We start from the raw sequence: 21,673 nt of genomic DNA on the forward strand, positions 1-21,673 counted from the left end.
TGGGGAGTCTTGAAGGTATCTCTCGTGGATAAGGGGGGACTACTGTAATTGAATTACTCTGTGGGTCTTTCTTTTCACCTATTGTCCTAAGATGCATGCCTCACTTCTGTCTTTCATGCATCACACCATTTCCATGCAAGTGGTTACAGTAATTGAAAGTAAATGTTATTTTTACATTATTCTATTCCTTGTTTTTGCTGGACACCAAAGTAGCAGATATTCAATTACCAGCTAACATATTAATCTTCTTGGTGGCTAACATTGCTGAGAAATCATGCTGGCTTTGGGCAGGGTGCCAACCCTTCTTGGTGACAGGCAGGCTATTTTAATTAATCTGAAGTTGCATTAAAATGAGTCACTGCAGTGGTTTTTCACTGATAGCATATTATATTGTTTTGCAACACACACATACATACACACACAGCGGAAACTTCTAAGCTTTCTGTCTGGGTTTGATTTTAAGTACTCACACACTACCTTACTTGGAAGCAACCAAAAACAACCTCAGAAATAAACAATTTGGAAAGAGAGTACTGCCAATGAGAGTCACTGTGCAGCAATCAGTTCCTATCTGACAGTGCCCAGGTACAGAGTTTAGTGGGTCCTCTTACCTTTATGGAGGTGTTGGAGTCAAAGCGAAATGACTTGGTCTGCCCATTTTCCAGATAGACTTTCAAAACATTTGGCATAAAAAGAAGTGAATTATCCTTAACAGTTTCCTGTTTAACAACAATAAAAAAAAAGAGGGAGGGGTTTAAGTCAGTAGAACTATAATTCTGCTCCTTGCAGTAGCCATACACATCTACAATTTTTTTGTAATGCAACATAAAACAAAATTGAACCCTCTGAGGCCAACCAAGTTCAGTTATTCATAGAAAAATTCTTCTTTTCCAGCTACAAACAACTCAGTTAATTCAAATGAAAGACCTACATTTTCCCATCAGAAAATCTATCAGATGAGATTTTTTTTTTTTTAAATCAAGGTTTCCCATTGTAAAATACAATTACAGAAGTGACTCCTTTGTAACTAGGCCACCATGTTTGGGACGATGAGCCCAGACTTGAGCAGAGTGCTGTGTTTTGAGCAGAACGAGCACCAGCTATGAGGATGTTTGATGTGATGCCTGGCAGAGGTCATGACAGGTACTAACAAGTGTTAATCAGCTTCAAGCATAAAGTTATTCTGTGAAACAATTTTTAGCTCATTAATGATCTTTCCCCAAAGTCAAAGAGAATGACATACAGGGAATGGGTTAATGTGTGGAGGGAGTGAACACTGAGTCTCTAACAAACAGATCATAATTGAAAAATAACTCCAAAAGAGGTGTTTGAAACACAACCCAAAGTGAACAATAGAAATATATCCCTTGGAATTTCTTCTGTAGTTGAAAGCAGGGAGAGACAAAAGGGGAGGTGGGGAGAAGGCATGGGGGTGAGTCCTGCAATCCTGGCAGTGAACTGTGCTGCTCATATGTGAAGTCACAGGAGTCAAGGAGAACTCAGCAGTCATGGCACCATATTTCTTCGTTTCACAGATGAGGAAACTGAAAACGAGATGTTCCGAGACTTGCTCACATCCTACTGTTATTCCATGTGGATTCAAACCCTAAGTATTTCTGGGACAGGCTCTGTGCCCTTCACTTCCTATTTCTTTCTCTGAAATTCCTTCCTCTCCTGTCTGTACTTCACACATGACTTCTCTGCTACACAATTCTGTGAGTTTGTTTGGCTCCAAGTTCGCAAGACATGACACAAAATGACCCAAAAGAGCACACTGGAAGTGAAGACAGTCACCAAGACTGAGGCGCATACATGTGACTGAATGTCCCTGCTACACACAGACCTGCTGTGAGGCAGCAGAGGCTGCATGAGATGATCAACCCCTCAGAGCGGTCCCCACATACCAGCTGCCTGGAATGAGCCCTGTTCTATTCAGGAACACACTGCCACTGCCACAGCAGCTTCTAGAGCCATGTTCCCTTTAAATGCATAAACTGACTGCCCAATCTCATGCTCGGAAGTGTGATAAAAGATGCGGGAAGTTTCCCACGGCCTCCTGTGATACAGTGATTCCCTGGTGGCTGGAACCTTCCAGCCTTAAGTTGGAATGGTCTTGTTCTGAAATGATAATGTATAGCAAGTCTGCATCCAGTGACAGGAATCTGCGAAACTGAGCAGAACGCACCATGGTATGAAGTGGGGCAGAGCAGATGGGGTGGTGGATGGGTGATTGGGAGGATAAGGTCACAGCTAAATGATCACAGTGGCAGCCTTATGTCTCCTCCCCCACAACAAGCATCACAACAGTATGATAAATTGTCCAGCTAAGCACCTGAACTCCAAGCAGGGCAGACAGAAGTCAGCAAGCTTAGGCCAGAAGGTACTTGGACCATGAGTGCCTTACCAAAAATGTGTGGGCTTACATCTTCCCACTCAGATCCAGGACCACGCTCTGGAAAGACGTGGCAACACATAACGAGCGTGACACAATGAGATTTTACCCTTGTGGGTTTATTTAAACAATATCAACAGGAGCAATAAAACCTCAACCAAAAAGAGCTGGCACTTCAGAGGTCCAAAAAGTAATAGTGCCCTAGATGCCACCTTTCTGAAAACTAAAAACATCATGACATATTTTTTGGAGAAAATTGAAAATAAAGTATCGTATTAATGTTTTCATTATTCATTTAGAAGATCAATGATGTGCCTGAGCAATCATAATTTCCATCAAGACCTATTGGTGGAAATTCTGGCAGTATTTTTTTTCTCCCTTCTGGTTGTATATATGAAGCTTTTCCATCATTTTAACTTTTTCCCGTTTTGATGAGTTGAAAGAATAAATACATTTTATTTTGGATAATGGAAAAAATTAGCGAAAATACAGTACCTTTTCCCAAATACACAAGGGGCTGTCATGGAAGGATGCTTAACTGGCAGAATGGGAAGAAATGGGTGAAAGTTTCAAAGAGGCATAATTTACTCAAAATGGGGCAAAGTCAGTGACCCCAACTCAAATTAGCCGCTCTGCATAATAGTGAGGTCTCTAACAGCAGACGCATTCAAGAAAATACTGGACTATTCCAGATTCTGGAAACACTAGAGGGAACACATCAGGCACAGCCTGGTAGCCACTCAAGCCCTCTACCATCCTGAGATTTGATACCAATTTCAGATCGATCATTTCAGTGGGCCTACTAGCTTTGCTTAGTGCCTCAATGACTTGCTCTGAATCATAAGCAGAGGACTGTCAACTCACCGACACCTGGCCGTTGATGATGACCTCTTCGGAGAAGCGCACTTTGACAGGATTGGACTTTAATCTGGCCTTTTTTGCAGCACTAATAAATGCTGATTTGGGAGACTAAAAAAAAAAAAAAAAAAAAAAAAAGAGAGAGAGAGAGAGAGAGAGAGAGAGAGAAAGAAAGAAAACATTTTACCTGATTATTGGTTAACATAATGCAAACCTTGTAACAGTTGTTTTCTGTCTTTATCTTTACAGATAGACAATATTTTTGAGTGTTTTGTACACGCCCAAGTCAAGGATGAAATACAAACAATGGACACAATCAAAACCCTGTCACGCGCATTAACAGCAATAAGTTAGATTTAGTCACAGGCCAGAACTACAAACAGCATGTTCCACATTCTTACTGAGCACATCTCCAAGGGCCTTTTTACATGATGGCTATGAAAGTACCTAAACCCTGATTTTAATACAGAGATTTGATTAGTATGTGGAAGGTGAGGTGTTGGCCAAGTCTAACGCTGGGTTTATGATGAGTGGGTAACTAATTACCTTTGTAAATTAGGTGAAGAGCCACTGATAGTTCTAAAATGATTGATAATCTCATTATTACTCACATTAAGGGCATATGGATATCTGAACAGGCAAGCGCACCCACATGTTTCATGTACCCAAAACTGGAGTTTCAGCCTTTTGGTGGTAACCTGTGATCCTGGGTCTTACTGGGCAGGATAGAGAGAAACCCTTGACTTACAATTGAAAGTTGACCTCATATTCTGCCTTTTCGTACAGGTTCTTTTTATTGTACTATCTTTTATTGGAAGGAGGGCTGAGAGACTCAGTTCTCATTCCTCGGAAACTGAAAGGCGCAATGGGAAATCCTGCTTAGAAAGGTGTTGCGATCCAGGGAGATCCCTTGCTGTGTGATCTTGGTACATTTACTTCATCTGAGAATCATTCTTGTGGCATCATTTTAATAAAGCTGAGGGGAAGGAAATTTAGTTTTGAAAAGAATTGCATTCTCTATTAAACCTAACATAGAGGCAAATATTTAGTCTGAATCATACAGTTGCTATTTTATAGATTAAAATGGTCAGGTATCGGAAATTGCATATGGTTCAACGTAATGATTTTCATACTATGTAGTCCTAAAAGATTGAGGATGTTGTGTGAAGAATTCTAGGAACCGACTCAAGCATCAACACAGAGGCTCAGCCTTCTGTGACCTGCATTCATCTCAAGACACAAGTGCCAGTTAGGGTGTCCCATGCTTTGAATTTCAAGTAAAGTGGGAAAAAAAGGATCCCCATCTTTCTCAATATTGTATGATTTCATTCCATTTATAAGAAATATACAGAATAGGAAAATCTTTAGAGAAAGAGGTAGATTAGTGGTTACCAGAGGCTAGGGGAGGGGAGAACAAAGAGTGAATGTTTAATAGGTATGGGGTTTCCTTTGGGAGTGATGAAAACACTCCGCAGCTAGATAGTGCCAATGGCTGCACAAGACTTTTAATATACTTAATGCCACAGAATTGCACACTTTAAAATGTTTTAATTGGTATATTTATATTATGTGCATATAATAAGTAATTAAATATTTTTACTATAATATAAAACTCTATAATAAACTCACTTAAAAAAAAAACACAATAAAACATGTGTGGGTATACTCCTGGGGGGGGGGCTTTTGCTTTATTACTAGGGGAATCCTGTTATTTTTTTTCAAAGTTCTCCTCCACACCCATCCACCGTTTACTCTGAACAGTGTCAGAGAACTGGATGGATGGATGGTTTGACCTCCAGAGCTTTAATTCCTCTACTCATGTGAGATGTTTTAAGAGAATGACTGCCCTTTAAACAAAACAAAGCAAAACTAAACTGAACTAAAAAAACAAACAAACTAAACTCGGAATGGCTGCTCCTCAAAAAGAACAGCATGGAACATGCTTGACATGACTTTCAAAGTCCTGCTGCAGAGCTGAAGCGATGACAGTGATGTTCTCATCGGCATCTTGATAATTATAGGCCAAGCTTTGTAATGACTAACAAACAAATCATACAGTAGTGAGTTCATTTGCTTTTTTTTTTTTTTTTCACCAGGTTTATTGAAGGAAGGGAAGGAAAGGGGTTAGAGGTAAGATGGAAACTCCCAATCCAACTCAAGGGCTCATAGGAGCGAAGGAAGGGGGAAGGGGAAAGAGAAAGAAGGAAGAAAGGGGGAAGAAGACTCCTGGCCCACCTCAAGGGCCCGTAGGAGTCTCTCATTTGCTTTTGATGTACAATTTTGTAGCTGAAGGGAAAACATTATTGTCCCTAAATGAATTTGAGCAGGTGATATTTACACGGGCTCAATGGGTGTAGCACGAGTGAAGCGGCTGTAATAAAGCTACCCTGAGCAGACACTGCTAATTAATTAGATGAGCTGTCAGAACGCACCAGCACTACACTTCTCTGGTATTATTCGGGAATGAAGGATGTCCTACGCAGTCAATGTGCCAGAGACTGAGGTTTATTATTATATGCATCTGAATTTTTAAATGTAATATCTTATCATAGTTTTCTAAAATGTTCTACAAAATTCCTTGCCTCCATAAAAATGTATACTTAGCAAAACTTAATTTTTTAGGCATATCGTTTAATATGTAGTCTTAGAATGCAGTGATGTACCCATGTAAGTATATAGTGTTATTTGCCTCTAAGGTAAGTGGCCACACATAGCAGAACTTGTCAACATGGGGTTCCTCTCTCTTCTCTCTGAGGCCAGAGCATGCCTGCCACTTGTAGCCTCGCCCCACATTTATTCACCATGCCCTAAGGACAAACCCAGTAATGTAGGAAAACCAGAAAGCAAACCACACAGCTAAGGTAGTTAAGCAAATACTACTTTATACATATTTTGAAGTCTAACTAAGAATCCATACTAGCACATTTTTCTTGTTCTGGATTTGTGACTATTTCATATAATCGACATGCATTTCAAAAATTACTTTCTGATAATAAGAACACAAGCTTTTCAAGTCTGAAGGTTACTGAATTAGAAGCAACTAAGTAATGGCTTATTCCGACTGAAGTTACTTGTGGTTCATGGGAAATGTAAACCAGTCATGACTGCAGTGTTTACTCAGATCTCTCTTTGTGGCTTAAAAAAGATACAATGTGCATACCACTCAGAGAACCTGGTGAACTAATTCTTAGCAACCTGCAGACCTGATCACACGCACTTCATATCCTGTGGTGGAAATGACAAGTAATTACCATTTAGAATAATCAGATTCTCCTGCTGTTAATTAATTTTAAGATTAGAAGGCCTCTAATCAACCCCTGCACCCCTTTCCAAATTTGCTGTTGCTTGGATGGCCATGATTAATGTGTGGCAAGCTCCTGAGGCTTTTAGATGCTCTTAGAAGTCCCTAGAACATAGCTTGAAAAATTACACTAATAAGATTAATTTCCTTAAGACAAGGATTCACAAGCAGGTAGCTGATTTGGGAGGTAGTCCCAGGAAGCACAGGTAGGTAAGTGGGGGCAAGGAGACAGGGAAGGGGAGTCAGCTAATAAAGCCTTCATAGTTAAAGCAGGCACCACTGTAAGGAACTGGAACTTAACCCCACTGGGAACCTTGGGAAACAAGGCAGACCACAGTTATATTGACTGAGAAGAGGGGAAGCTGGGGTACTTATCCACCAGCCGCTGGCAGTCAGTGATGGAATGGCTGCTCTTCCGGGAGTGGTAATTCTTCAACACTTCCAGTCTGCTCCATGAGCATGCTCTTGTGGCTGGGAAAAGCCCACAGGTGCTGTCAGGTGGACACTGGGCTGACATGCTTGACATGACACATGCGAAGGGAATATGGTCCCAGGTCTAATAGCACCTGCTATCCTGGGGCTTCCATGAGGAGGTCTATGGCCTCCCTCAGGTGTGTAGAACACAGTGGAAGGTAGGCAGGAAGTGAGAGACAGGCAAGTGGGTCCCTTACCTTTCTGGCCTAGAAGAAACCTGAAGGAATGTGAGTCACAGTAGTTCAGGGACACCAGAAATAAAAGTGACTTAGCCCAAGTCCCAGAGTTGGGGTTGTGTGAGGGCAGGTTATAGAGACTCTTTAAATATTCTTTCTCAGTAGGGTGGAACTGGGAAGTTCTAGACTTGTGAACTGGGGAAAGGAAAGAAGGAAGGAACTGGACAAGAAAGATCTGTAATGAAAAATAGCAACAGTACAAGGAAAGAAAACAGTACATCAGAACCAAACAAATATAATTCATGAGTAACTCAGAGGTCCTCCTTCTAAAATTCCATACTTAGGAAATACTACTAAATACAGATTGAGATATATACATCAAGATGTTCTTTGCAGAATTATTTATAACAGCAAAACATTAAAGACATTATGAAGAGCTCAGTGATAGGGACTTGGTTAAGTAAATCCTGCTGTAATGTAATGTTTTACAGCCATGTATATGATGCTTATGTAAAATTCTTGATGACATTGGAAAATGCTTGCTATAACAAGTGCAGGAAGCCAAGTAAAATTGTGTATACACTGTGATCTCAGATGTTGACAAGGCGTAGAACAAAAGACTGAAGGAAATAGGCCAAAATGTTTACACTGGTTGTCTCTGAGGAAAAGGTTTGCCAACACATATTTTTCTGCTTCTATATTTACTTCTGGAATTATGCAATTTTTTCTCGAAGAAATAAAGTAAAAATGGTAGAGAAAAAAGAGAGAGAGAGAGAGAGAGAGAGAGAGAGAGAGAGAGCCCTCCCCCCCATACTACTTAAAATGGAAGGTAGCAACCTATTAAGAATTATTTCTTCTCAAAGAATTTCAGGGATCCTAAGAGAGCTTCTTTTCTTCTAGGCCCCCCTGATGTGAGCCTCCCTGGAGACGAATGTGTGTGATTGGGTCACACTGGGGTGCACTGAGCCCACGTAGAACATGGCAAGAGGATGTCACCATTGGTTCTCTGTCCTGATTGCGCCTCATTATGCAGAGGAAATACACCATAAAAAAATGCTGTCCAGCAAATCACAAAGAAATTAAAATGCTAATGTTTATGCTAATTTTTATTGTCTATAATAAAAATATAATTTATGGTCTTTCTTTTGGTCTGGTGGGTCCTTTGTTTCTGTATGTCAACTACGATTGCCAAAAGAATGTTTGGGGGGGGAAGTCAATTTAAAAATTAAAAAAATCAACAACCAAGACTACTCTATCCAGCAAAGCTCTCAGTTAGAATGGAAGGGCAGGTTAAGTGCTTCCCAGACAAGGTAAAGCTAAAGGAGTTCATCTTCACCAAGCCATTATTATATGAAATGTTAAAGGGACTTATTTAAGAAAAAGAAGATCAAAACCATGAACACTAAAATGACAACAAACTCACACCTATCAACAACTGAATCTAAAAAATAAAAACAAAATCCAATTAAGCAAAACAGAACAGGAACAGAATCATAGGTATGGGGATCATGTGGAGGGTTATCAGCTGAGGGGGGTGGGGAGGAAATGGGGAAATGGTGCAGGGACTAAGAAGCATAATCAGTTGGTACAAAATAGACAGGGGGAAGTTAAGAATAATACAGGAAACGGAGAAGCCAAAGAACTTATATGCACAACCCATGAACGTGAACTAAGGGGGGTGGGATTGCTGGAGGGAAGAGCGGTACTGGGCAGAGGGAAGCAAAGGGGAAAGAAATTTGGACAACTGTAACAACATAATCAATAAAATATACTTAAAAATTAAAAAAATTTGCTTGTAGAAAAATCCACACACAAAAATATAAGTAAAAATTTGTAATTGCTTTTTCTCTCGGCTACTCTCCTCTCTACGTGTAATGTATCTATGTAAGTAACTTTGGGATTTTAACTCCTTTATTTCAACTCCTACAATTCAGAGGAGAAAAAAGCCCCTCTGGGCTAGATCAGTAAGGGAAAAATTTAGGTGGGACAGTGGTTCCCAAGTGGGGGAGATTTTGCTCCTCAGGGAACATTTGGCAATATCTGGAGACCATTTTGGTTGTCACAAGTAGGGGAGACATACTACTGCCATCTAGTGGGTGGAGGCCAGGGATGCTGCACAGCATCCTACAGTGCACAAGGCAGCACCCGCCACAGAGAATTACTAATTCCCCAGCCCAAAAGGCAATAGTGCCAACACTGAAAGACTATTTAAGGTAGGATTTAGAATTCATGCTGAGACTTGAAGGGTGGGAAGGATTCAACTAGGCCGAGGAGGCTGTGGGGTGGAATATGTTGTGGGCATTTCAGGAAGGAGGGCTGGTGAAAGGAAATAAACTGAGAATTCTTCTCCAATAAGTGGAAGGAGGAGCGTGACTCTGAAGAGCAGAGGTACAGCTGTCGGCTGTAAGAACATGCAACACTTGCTCCTAAATGTTGTGGCTAAAGGTTGACTTTCAATATAGCACAATAGCAAGAGCCACCTGAATGGCTAGAAAATTCCAGATTATCTGTTAAAAGGCAGTTCCATAACTCACAGAAGGTAATGATGTCCATATGAATAGCAAGTCAAGCAGACTCAAATGGCAAACAGAGCAAGCAAAGCAACAACACACAACCCTTAACTTAAATGCAAAGCTCGCCCCTCTTTCCCTAAGCTCACTGCGTAGGGCAAAACGTTACCACACCTTGCAAAAGTAACCTGGTTTAGAGTCGAATGGTTCTGATTTGGCATCGCTAACAGGCTATAAAATGGGGAGAGAGAATTCAGGAAAGGCAATGTAAACCTTAAGTTTTCCCAGGAATTTATAATTTGTCAATCACTTGCTTATGGTCGACATTTACATTGGCTGAGCAAAAATGGATTTGTGGATGAGAACACGGGTGATTTCTATTCCTACTCCACGATCCCCTGATTTCACAATGCCTTAGTTTTCAAATCAAAAGGCGTGTGCGTGTGTGTGTGTGTGTGCGCGCATGTGTGAAGGCTGCACACTTCAGTAAAGTTTATAAAGATCATTGAACTGTACTTTTTAAAATTGAATTGACTGAGGTGACATTGATCAATAAACTTACACAGGTTTCAGATGTACAGTTCTATGACACATCATCTCTACACTGTATTGTGTGTTCACCACCCCGAGTCATCTCTCCTTAGTTTTTAAAAAAGATCACAGGAACTGAAGGCAGTGTGATTTTAATCAGTTCCCACCCTCCTGACCAAGGCCATTGAATGAAGTTCTGATGAGCATATTACCTCCAATACCCACATCTGAAAGCAAGTCTCACGGAAATATCTAGTTCTCTAGCAAATTATTTAGGCGAGAGTAAGAAAAACAATCATGCTTCAACCTTCTACAATCACACATTCCCATTAACCTTGTAATTCTTAAGCTGGAAACTTCAAGAAAGTCTGGAGTTTTGTGTCATTTCCAGACATCAGAGTAGCTGACTTTTAGGATATTTAGGAAACGTGTGACTTTGTTTTCTCTCCAAAGACTGGGTTTGCTATCATGAAGCATTTACAAGATACAAATAATCAGGATGTTTGAACTGTGATGGCATGCTATTTTGTTTTCTGCTGTTACTCATCACTGTGATTTTACTGGACTGAGAGGAGGAGACAGGAGCCTGACATCATATGATGGCACTTTTATTCACAGGACACTTACAGGGTAAGGCTGAATGACAGTCAGGAGTATCGATTCTTTGCAGCTTCTGTAAAAGAGAAAAAACAAACATTTATGAAAGGTACAGGGCCTGAATTCCAAGAGTGACAGTGTCCTTTTTTAAAAAAGATTTAATGTATTTATTTTTAGAGAGGCAAAGGGAGGGAGAGATACAGGGAGACAAACATCAATGTGTGGTTGTCTCTCCCACACCCCCAACTGGGAACCTGGCCTGCAACCCAGGCATGTACCCTGACTGGGAATCAAACCGGTGACCCTTTGGTTTGCGGACTGGTGCTCAATCCACTGAGCCATACCGGCTAGGGTGACAGTGTTCTTATGAAAAGAAATGTGTGAGTTGTTGCTGAATGTCACGTGGGCTCAAAGGGCAAAGAATCGAGCAGCTCAGAAGGGGGCTTTTAGAGAAAACCAGAATCAAATGTTCACCCAGTGTCATGGACAGCCTGATCGAAAGCTTCCCACGTCGTTTACATTGGGCTATACTATCTGCGATGCTGAACAGCAAGGCCTTAATATAAAACCCAGAGGGAAGATTGGTTTTAGAAGCATCAGCTCAGTCTTTTTATACTTTCCCCTGCTCTCAAAATTGATCATCCCCTTCGGATTTTCCTGTAGGCGCTTAAAACATTTCTGTGTAATTTTCTGTAAGGGGGATTGATTTTTAAAAAGTCTCTCAATTCATTGAACAGCATTATCTTCTCAGGGTCAGCATCATGAAAGAAAATGTCACTGTAGGTTTTTATGTAAAAACAGTGCCCCAGGAAACATGACTTCCATACTGTGTAGTGTACTGAGCACTTGGTAAGGATGTCTAGAACCTTGGGCTGATAAATATTTCAGACAGGCATTCACTGGGAAATATTTTTCACAACAGGGAACAGTTTGTAGCTAAAAGCAGAACAGTGTAATATAATGGTTTATTTAATTTCCTGCAAGTAACCCAAACCTTTCAAATAATTCAAACCCTTGGGGGGGAAATTGTATTATGAGTTATAATAGTTTTTCTTCCTTCCTTCCTTTGTCCCTTTTTTATCATCAGTAGGAGAAAGGTCAGTTGCCACTTTGTTGAGGAGGAGCTGACTTTTCCTACTTTAGGTTGTAATTAATTCCCTGCTTTTGTGATTTATTGCCCAAACAAATAAAGCGAAGGGAATCTGCAGCAGGGCTGTTCCTATGGAGAAGCCACTACAAATCACACTTCCACAGGAGTTGCCCTCTCACGGCTGGTAGGGCGGGATCTTGTTCTACTGCCTTCCACAGCAGCGGTGGGAGGGAGCCCAGAGGGAGGGGCTGGGGAGCAGGAGAAGGGAAATCTGGGGACTAGGGAAAGCAGCGCTACAACTCAAGGAACTCGAGACACACTCAGGACACTCAGGATGACGGTGATGGTGGGGAGGGCGGTTCGCTCACTGTTGCGTGGCCCACCTGCTCCCATGAGTTCCCAGCTGCCAAGCATTGGCAGAGAACCTCAGCAAATGGAGCAGGCAGCCAGCGTTCCCATTCGATGGGGTGACAGAGCGACAGTGTCATCAAAGGAGAATTTTGTGGGTAAGATGCATGATCATGCATTGCTGGTGAGCATGTCAACACGTGTAGCTACACAGGAACAGTGTGAAATACGTAGCATAATACCATTTCCACAGGCTAAAAATACATGCGCAGAACAGCAACAAACATTTGGAATTGTGCAATAAAGGTGACAGGATACACACTAAACATACTAGAACAGTTTCCTCTTTGGGGATTTGGCAGTGGGAGGGGCCTCGCACGGGTCTATGATGACAATCATTCATACCATGCATTTATGAGTTTGATAAATTCAACTCTTTGTACCTACTTTTTAAAAATCATAACTTGAACAAAGATGAAATTGGGGGTAGTCACATGACAGCAAACTTATAAACTGTTTAAGGGGAGGTGACTCACGGGAGATGTCTAAAGTAACTCCTAATTGTGCGCCCAGACAACAGAGAAGCAGCTTCCCAGCTCTGTGGGCATGTCACTCACTGAGCTACCTCCTTCCTCGGTTGATTTAACAGTCCCTGGGCTCCCACTGCTCCCCGCGCCACTCTCTTCATGAGAGGAACGAACATGCAGAAAGCAACACAAACAGAAGCAAAGCGCTGCTTCTTAGCCTCACTCGAGTTTCCCATGTTTATAGGAAACAAACATCCAGCAGGTAAGAAACGGGATACAACTCTGCTGACTGAGGCCCAAGCGCAGCCACCGTGGTGGTCCTGCCTGGCCTCCTCTGCCCAAGGCTGCTCCCACAGCCCTCAGTGGGAGGCTTAAATTAAGAAATCCTATATTTCCCCCCAAACTTGATAATTTATAAGGATTTCAACTAATACTATTTTCATATGTACCCAAATGTGTTCCCCTGTGCCCAAGTTCACATAAAACTGGAAAAAACTTTGAAGAGCCATACCCACAAAATAGGAGGTACACGAGCAGCTAATACATTTTGAATGATTACCATGCATCGGACATTGTACTACATATGTTACCTGCGTTGTGTCATGCAATCCTCTGATACCCCAGTAAAGAAGGTACTGTTATGCCTGCTGCGGAGATAAGGAAGCTGATGTTCAGAGAGATCATTTAAATGGTCCCAGTTCACATTCAGTGACTGGCAGAACGAGATCATGGACCTGTGCTTTCTGGTGCCGAAGCCTGTGTCTGTGTCCGTAAGTTGTCCCGTAGAACTTCAGATATGGGTCTAGAGGCACAGAATTTGGAAGACACCGGAGTGGCCTTGTGGCAGCCCTGGCAACACTTCCAAGCATGGTGAGGATTATTACTGTTTAAAAGGAGCTTCTGTTTCTTGCACACACCACCCCACTGGCACTCATGGTTTTCAGCTAGAAGAAGAGGGGGCTTGGTGTGAATGAGTGGTTTTCACATTGTGCTTCATGTGATGCTTGTCAACCCTTCCGAGAGGGTGACACGTGCCAGTGAAATACCCTGTGTCTTTTCGCCCAGAAACCCTCCACTGCTTTATGCACTGGGATTGGGGGTTGGGTTTCTGTTGAAGAAAGAGATCTACTGCTAAAATCAAATAGAAAAACTAATGGAGAAAATCATTGTTGCCGGTTCATCAAAAAGGTCTTTGTCTTCAATTCTATTATATTATCCCACTTTTACAGATAAGGAAATGAGCCCGATAGGTTACAATACTTTTAATAATGTTGCACGACTAGAAAGTGGCAGCTGTTACTTGCCTGATCGTAGACTTAGGGCGTGGCCAATGACTTGCTTTGGCCAATGGAAGAGGTACAGATCAGAGCCTCCTCTTCGAGAGGCCTTGCATGTTCCTGCTTGCCCACTCCTGCTCTGTATCGCCATGTGCATATCATACCCTAGCTAGTAGCCTGGTCCAAAGAAGCTGAGAGATCTGCGGAGTAGATGGGACCTTAATCTGCAGCATCCAGGCAATCCCAGCCAAGATCAGCCCAGCCACCCAACCAGTTTTCAGATGCATGAGAAAGAAATGCTTAATTCCAGACAGAAAAGGGCCAATATTATATGATTCCACTTACATAATATATTTGGAATAAGCAGACGCATAGACACAGTAGATTAGGTTACCAGGGACTGGGGGGAGGAGGGAAGAGAGTTTTTTTGTAATGGATACAGAGTTTCTGTTTGGGATGATGAAGAAGTTTTGGAAACGGTAGCACAATACTGTGAGTGTAAGTAATGCCTCTGAATTGTACACTTAAAAGTGCATAAAATGGCAAATTTTATGTTATATATATTTTACCACAATAATAAAAAAAGAAATGCTTGTTGTTATAAACCTCTGAAATCTTAAGGTTATTTGTTCTGAAGCAACAGCTGACTGATAGAGCCTCTGTCTAGTACAGGGTAGGTGTGATAGAGAGGGAAGGATGAGAATTTGATGTAACACTGAATGTGAGGGAGAGAAGAAAGAGGGGGGAAACATTAGAATCAACATCTGGTCCCCTGAATGAAATCTTCCCAGGTTAAAAATAAATTAGGTGGTTGGGCAAGGAAGGGATTGTTGCAGCAATTAAAAGAGACCGTTTGCAGTGGCTTGTGCCATTTCAGGGTCCTTCCCATGGAAGCACTGCTGTCAGGGTGCAGTGAGATGACTAGAGGAATTCAGTGAGCTGAAAACATCTTTCAAACATTCAAAAATCTGAAGCCAATACAAGTCTGGAGCCTGAAATACTGGAAGAGATTAGAAAGCGACAGGTAGTGTCATCTGCCGAGTTGAAGCTTTTAGAAAGAATAGTTCATATCCCAAGTCAATTGTTAAAAAAAAAATCACATTCTTATGCAACTCAAATCAATTTGCCTTGACAGTTGTTTTCCATCCCTTTCTTAGTTCAGCAGATATTTATGTTGGATTCTGCTCTCTTTCAGCTCATCCTTCAGCCCTCTTCATAAGTCCTGAGGTGCTCACAATATAGAGATTGGATTCATTTTAAAATGACAATATTAAACAGAGGGCTGGAGACTGTAGTGGAATATGTGGTGCAATCACAAATGAGTGGTGTTAGTTGGAGACTTTTGATATGTATGCTCTGGGGCTAACATTGTTCGAGAAACGAGATGTTCACAAATCAGTTGCCAGACAAAATCAACTTTGTGTTTTCATGTTTAGCATATTTTTCTAGGCCTGAGGAACCTTTTAAATAGGGACTTGCTTACAATCAGGTGACACCTGGCAAGGTACCTTAATTTTAATTAGTTACAAATCCCTTAGCCACGTAGAAACATTTTAAATGACTTTCCTTTCAAGGCGCAATGGTGGTAAAAAGATCTTGACCTTTGGAGTCAAAGAGGTGTTGAATTCTGTTTCCACGTCTCACTAAGGTATTAGGCCAATCATTAAACCTTTCTCATTTAGCAGTAGTTCAACAGATAATGGAGGCTATTGATAATTGGGAAGTGATATAATGTTCTATATAATCACATAAGCCCTGAGAGCCCAGCAACCTGGTTTCAGACTCCTGCTCCACACTCACTGATCTTGGCATTTGGGACAAGATACACAACCTTTGTAATTTCTAGTTTCTTTATCTGTAAAAAAGAATTAATATCTAATTGGGTTATTCCATTAAGTGAAATAATATTTGTTAAAATGCTTAGTAGGATTCCTAAGATATAACAAGTACCAAATACATGTTACTAATCTATGGATGGATGTCTTGGCACTCATAATAACAACATTAACCGAAATTAATAAAACTTCTTGAGATGCCGAAGGGGCAAAAAAGAAACGAGATGTTAGCTAAAGGTCTCAGCAGCAAGTGACGTGCCTGCAGGATGGATGTGATAATCGCAGCACTGTTCAGAGGATTGTTGTGAGAACAAATTATAGATGGATGAACTACTTTTAGTATCTTGGAAGAAAGATATTATGTATTCTAGTTCTTTTTCTTTTCATTATTTTTCCTTGAAGACTGCCAAAAAAATAAAAAAAATCCTAGTGGGTGGATGAGAACAGGGATCGAGGGAGGAAAGGGAAAGAAAAGAATTCAAAGAGGCAAGAGAGAGAAGTACTTCCTGGCCTGTGCATTTGTTTGAATAAACATCATCATCTACCTAGGCACGCAGCCATGTGGGAGGTGGAATGAAGGTGTGAGTCCCCCACCCTCTCGCTCTCATCCAGGAAATATCTAGATTTTATGTCCATTGTGCTCAGAGCATCCTCTCCATCACTGTGCTCTGTGTTTCCAGGACCCACTGAGAATGTTCTCCCCACTCCACTCTAAATGATGCCGGTTCCCGAGGGCACACACTGATATTACCTACTCTGGGAGAGTTAACATGCAAAGGTCAGTCCGTGCACCTGTGAGTGCTTTCTTTTTCTTTGAATGCATTGGGGTGACATTGCGTAATAAAATTATCTAGGTTTCAGGTATACAGTTCTACATCATTTGTATATTATATTATGTGCTTGCCATCCCAAGTCAAGTCTCCTTCCATCACCATTAATCCGCCAGACCCTCTCCTACCTGCCCCCCCTTTCCCTCTGATAATCAGCATACTGCAGCTGTTGTTTTAAACTGAGCATTTCAGAAGACAAGGCTGATCGGCCGCTTGTTGCAATTTATACTGAGAGAAGTTAAATCCCTATCTTGGACTCCATGGACAGATGCGACTTTGTCAGCTGAGATGAGAACGAGACACTGTGGCTTTCAGGACAATCAGGACACTGGTTTCCAAATGGATTCACTCAGTAGCATATTTGGGGAAAATAACTTTGCATCCAGAACTGGAACGCCTCCTTTCTCCTCTCTCTCTGGCCTATTTGGAAGCCATCTGAACCATCTTACTGAGGTGTTACGTTGCTGCCACCAGTTCCTTTCTCAAGTGACTGTGATTCCCAATGGCAACTGAGATTCCAGGATCATTGCTCATCTCTTTCTCCCAATAGGGGGACACCCTTAGCTGCTTTCCATTGGTCTCCACGTACACTTCAACTTAAAAGACCGCGGGAATTCATTCCACACATTTGACAAGCGCCAACAGTGCATCCAAGACTGTTCTGTGTTATAAGGATACACCAGTGAACAACACAGAACAGAAGCCCTAGCCGTCTGCGGTTGCCGCTCCGTTGAATGACCCAGGCACTGAGCCGAGGGTGCCCTCGCCAGCTGGGGGTGGGGCTGGACAGCCCTTCCTTCCCCTACCACCACGCTCTCATCCACAAGATGCAGAACCGGGACCAGACCTCAAATGACAGGGCTTTCTCCTAGACATCCAATGCTGCATACCCTCTCAGGTGATGAGTCCCCTACATTAATCAAGCTGTTTTGTTCAATGTCATTCCCCCAAAACTTCCTGTGACCTTTTCTTCAACAACCCTCTTTCTTCAGAACACTCTCCAGGAGTCTACTCCTTTGAAGTCTTCCCAGATTACCCCCTCTGCCTCCAGGCCTACTGGTTTCCATGGCAACCTTTCCTCGAGCAGGGACAGCTCTGCAGGGGCAGGTGGAGGGACTCTGCCTCTCTCAAAGAGGGGACAGATTAGGAAAAGTGAGGATAAACCAGCTGCTTGGCTACCTGGGGTCACATGCAGGTTTTTGTTTTGGTTTCTTTTTTAAATCAGAAGGCTACTTTGCACAAGGTTTTAATACAAACGGGAAAGATGGAGCCAAGCAGCAACGTTCTCAGAGGAACTACCGGTGTGTTCACACCTGTATGCTGGAGAGTGTAGAAAGTGCTTCAGACCCAATATTTTTCATGTACTCCTTCAAGTACATTCGTAATTAGAGATGAAGATGCAGAGGTTTTGGAAATGAAAATATTTGCACCCACGTGCCAGAAGTACCAAAAAGCAACCCTCATTTATCAAAGCAATCCACTCCTGCCACAGGAGGAGGGTCCTTGGTACAGACCCGGTCGCCGGCTCAACCCTGGGACAGAATCCAGGTCCCAGTGGTAGGATTAAGTAGGATAAGGTATGAGAGATGCATTGCATGCTGCTCTGACCCATACAGCTTCATAAATAGTGGTGCCTGCTGTCATTTTCCTTAAGCCATTATTGTCTTTATTATTATGATTCCCTGTCCCTGGAGCCCTGAGGGTGGTATTCCTGAAGAAACAGATGAATATCTAGCCCAGTGATGGGAGTGGCTCATTTCGCTGCTGCAGAAACAACTGCTTTCCCCTGAGCACGCACATTGCACATTCTTGGAGCTTCTGTCTGAGCTCACTGCCACTGAGGTTCCGAGAAAAACTCCTGCAGGAGCCAGCATGATGCTCTAGGCTGCTCTCAGCCATGACTTCAGAAGCCTAGGGGTGTGCTTGTTTGCATAGCAGGATTCCAAGGCAGGATCTTGACACTTGTTCAGGTGGGCAGCCTTCCAGGATGGAATTCAGGCCCACCGGTCTGACAGTCACTCTCTCTCCTGTCTTCTCAAGTCACGAAGCACTGTCTCTTCTCCTGGGTGCGTGCCCCAACTGGTATGGTCCACGTGGGAGATGACGAGATCACATCAGAAGCCATTTGGGTTCAAGTCCTCAGAGCTATGTCGGCTCCATCGCTAGTCATTACTGCCTGCACCAGCCCTGACTTGGCCTGCTCAACCCTCTTCACCTCTCCTCTTTCAGAGAACTCTGCAAGGTAGCTGTCAGCATGTGCACTTCCCCTGTGAGAAAACAGACTCTTTTCAAGAGGTTAACCATTTGAGTGCCATGTGTAATCCAAAATTTGGATCAACATGAGAAAAAGTAATATCAATATATAACCTGAGGTACAAAAAAAGAGAACAAAGCATAAAATATGAATTATTCCACTGTTATTTACATTTATAGCCATCAAAGAAAGCATCACTGGCACTTTTGGGAAAATTTGTCAGCGTCGCTCACAGCGATGTTGGCACTCAAAGGTTAAGCATTGTTTCCAAGGCCACCCTGCTCATTTGAGGTGGAGCCAGGATTCCTACCCAGGCCACGTGCACTGATGGTCTCTCCTGTCCTTGATGAAAGTCATTGTCAGTATTCAGAATGCCCACATCCCAAAGTTTTGCCTCCCTCTGTTGGCTCATTAGAGCTGTTCAATAAAGATCCACAGTGTGTTCATCTTCACAGGCTCCGAAGCATGTTCCCACATTGTGCCTTCTAATTGCAATAACGCTACTGACAGGTAAGCATCGCCTTCTCCACTTGGTAGCTGACTAAACTGTGGTGCAGAGAGGCTAAGCAATTTTTCCATGTCAACCAGCAGGGCAGGATGTAACAGCAGTAAAGCTGAGCTACTGCAGACGTCTTGGAAACATAGAATGGGAAAAGAGCAACTCCAGTTTGTGGGAGATAGGAGGACAATTGGTGGAGAACCACAGAGGAGGCAGCTTCTGAGCTCGATCTTGACGGATGGGTAGGAGCTTGGCAGGGTAAGTAGTGTCCAAGAGCATTAAGGTAAAAAGTTCTTCAGGCAGGAATGGGTTGGGTCTGGTTAGGGGAGAGCGCATTTCCTGGCATAACTAAGACACAAGATGAACGGGCAGCTGTTAAGAGAGAGAAGACTGGAAAGGAAGACCGGCGGGAGCTGAGGAAGACCCTGTTGATGCAAAGAATCCTGGTGAGAACTATTCTTCAGTAGTGGAGTCAGGACAGAGGGACAGGACGCTGTCAATATTGTAATAGCTGGCGGAAATGATCCTGTGCATTGAAAACCAACCAGAGTTACAGGTGAAAACTTAAATGTGTGAGTGCAGTTTGTGTTTTCAGTGGGTGTCACATGGCAAGGCAAGCTCTAGAAGCCCTGTTGCCACCATCAGAATGTAGAAGAAACCCATTATTTTTTTTTTCAGAAGGAATAAAGGTTTTCAAAATGAGCCAGCCAAATCTGAGTCTCATCAATTCACATATTCATTCACTCATTTTTTTTTCACTCCATAAATGCTTAGGTACCTGAGATCATGCTAAGCTACAGAAATATAAAGAACACAGAAGGTTTCCTGCCCTCAAGAAGCCCACAATTTAGAGTGACAGATAAATATAACTGCAATGAAGGTGCCATGTAGAAGCCTCTTGGGGTACATGGTAATGTGAAGGAGGAAGGGGTCAACTTTTCCCAGGGAACATGTGAGGACAGTTTCACTCAGAGGTGCCTTTGCAAAGAAGGAGCTGCTCCGAATGGTCTGGAAGAATGGAGGAGGAGTTTACCAAGGTGGGAAGAAAAAGAAGGAAATTTCAGATAGTGGGAAAAAGTCCAAAAATAAAACAGGATAGGAGAGGACAGGTAGGGTCTGAGGCTGACCAGGAGCACGGCCATCACAGGGTCTTGACATTATGTAAGCACTATGCACTTGATCTCAAATGACAGTGACCCTGAGGTGGGTCCTTTAAGCTGGGGACTGATACCATCAGCTTCATTCTTACAAGTTCACCCAGCCAACAGTGCAGGTAAATGTCAGAGGCATGGGGAGAAGGTGACCCAGTGATGAAGTTATTGCCATATCCTAGGTAAAGCAGAATGATGGCTTAAACTAAGGTTGTAAAAATGGTGATGAAGAGGAGGGAGATATAATGGTTCAGAGACCCCACATTCTGAGGGGTGTCCAAGAATGAAAAAGGAAAGGCACAGATGAAATTAATGACATGAAACCTACATATAATGTTCTGGTGCCAAAGGTAGCCAGGGCTCCAAGTGTTCCTAGGGGTTAATGACCATAGTCACTACCTCCCAATCTATGTGTATCAGAACTGGAACTATGCAGAACTCCACTGGGACTGAACTTGTACTTGAATATTAACCATAAGGCAGTGTTAAAGTCTCAGAACTCTCGTTTCAATTGAGAATTTTCATATGCATGTTGGGGGAGAGGGGCAAGTGTAAAATAGGAAAATACTGTTTAATGTTGGCAAGGAACAGAAATGATGCCATTGAAGAAACCATGCTTCAAAGGCGGAACGCACAAGCACTGCCTGTAGACAGCTACAGGACATGATATACCCTCTCCCCAGGAGAAAAATATCAGGTCAAAAAAGACTAGGTATATAGCTCAAATATAGCTATCCTGAAACACCTCAAATCCTAGAAAACCTAGCAACACCTTAATCCTCTTACAAAGTTGATAGATTTTCAGTCAACCATGATAATATTTTCATCGATGGAAAGAGGTCGTGAGATTTATACTAAATTTTGAAGTGTGCTTTCATGTTTGAATTGAGCCTCAATGTAGGAAAACTATTTATAAACTAATCAATGGTTCTAATTTATCTGTGGCAAGGTAGAAAGAAATCCCATCTTCCTGTCTATGGGAAATACTGCTCTGAACATGAACTTGAGCCACACTAACTTTGC

At 42.4% G+C, this 21,673-nt stretch overlaps 1 protein-coding gene across 1 annotated transcript in view; it reads right to left on the bottom strand.

The window, feature by feature from the left end:
* Positions 1 to 21,673, bottom strand: part of FRMPD4 (FERM and PDZ domain containing 4) — a 162,381-nt gene that overhangs the window by 31,370 nt on the left and 109,338 nt on the right. Inside the window, exons 4-6 of the mRNA XM_090265017.1 lie at positions 10,870 to 10,915; positions 3,257 to 3,361; positions 612 to 719 (exon numbers count right to left, since the gene is read on the bottom strand). Coding sequence (XP_090121143.1) covers positions 612 to 719; positions 3,257 to 3,361; positions 10,870 to 10,915 — 259 coding nt within the window. The remainder of the gene's footprint in view (positions 1 to 611; positions 720 to 3,256; positions 3,362 to 10,869; positions 10,916 to 21,673) is intronic.

This window comes from Furipterus horrens, unplaced genomic scaffold (genome assembly GCF_987537825.1).
Source record: "Furipterus horrens unplaced genomic scaffold, mFurHor1.1.pri manual_scaffold_17, whole genome shotgun sequence".
Classification (NCBI taxonomy): domain Eukaryota; kingdom Metazoa; phylum Chordata; class Mammalia; order Chiroptera; family Furipteridae; genus Furipterus; species Furipterus horrens.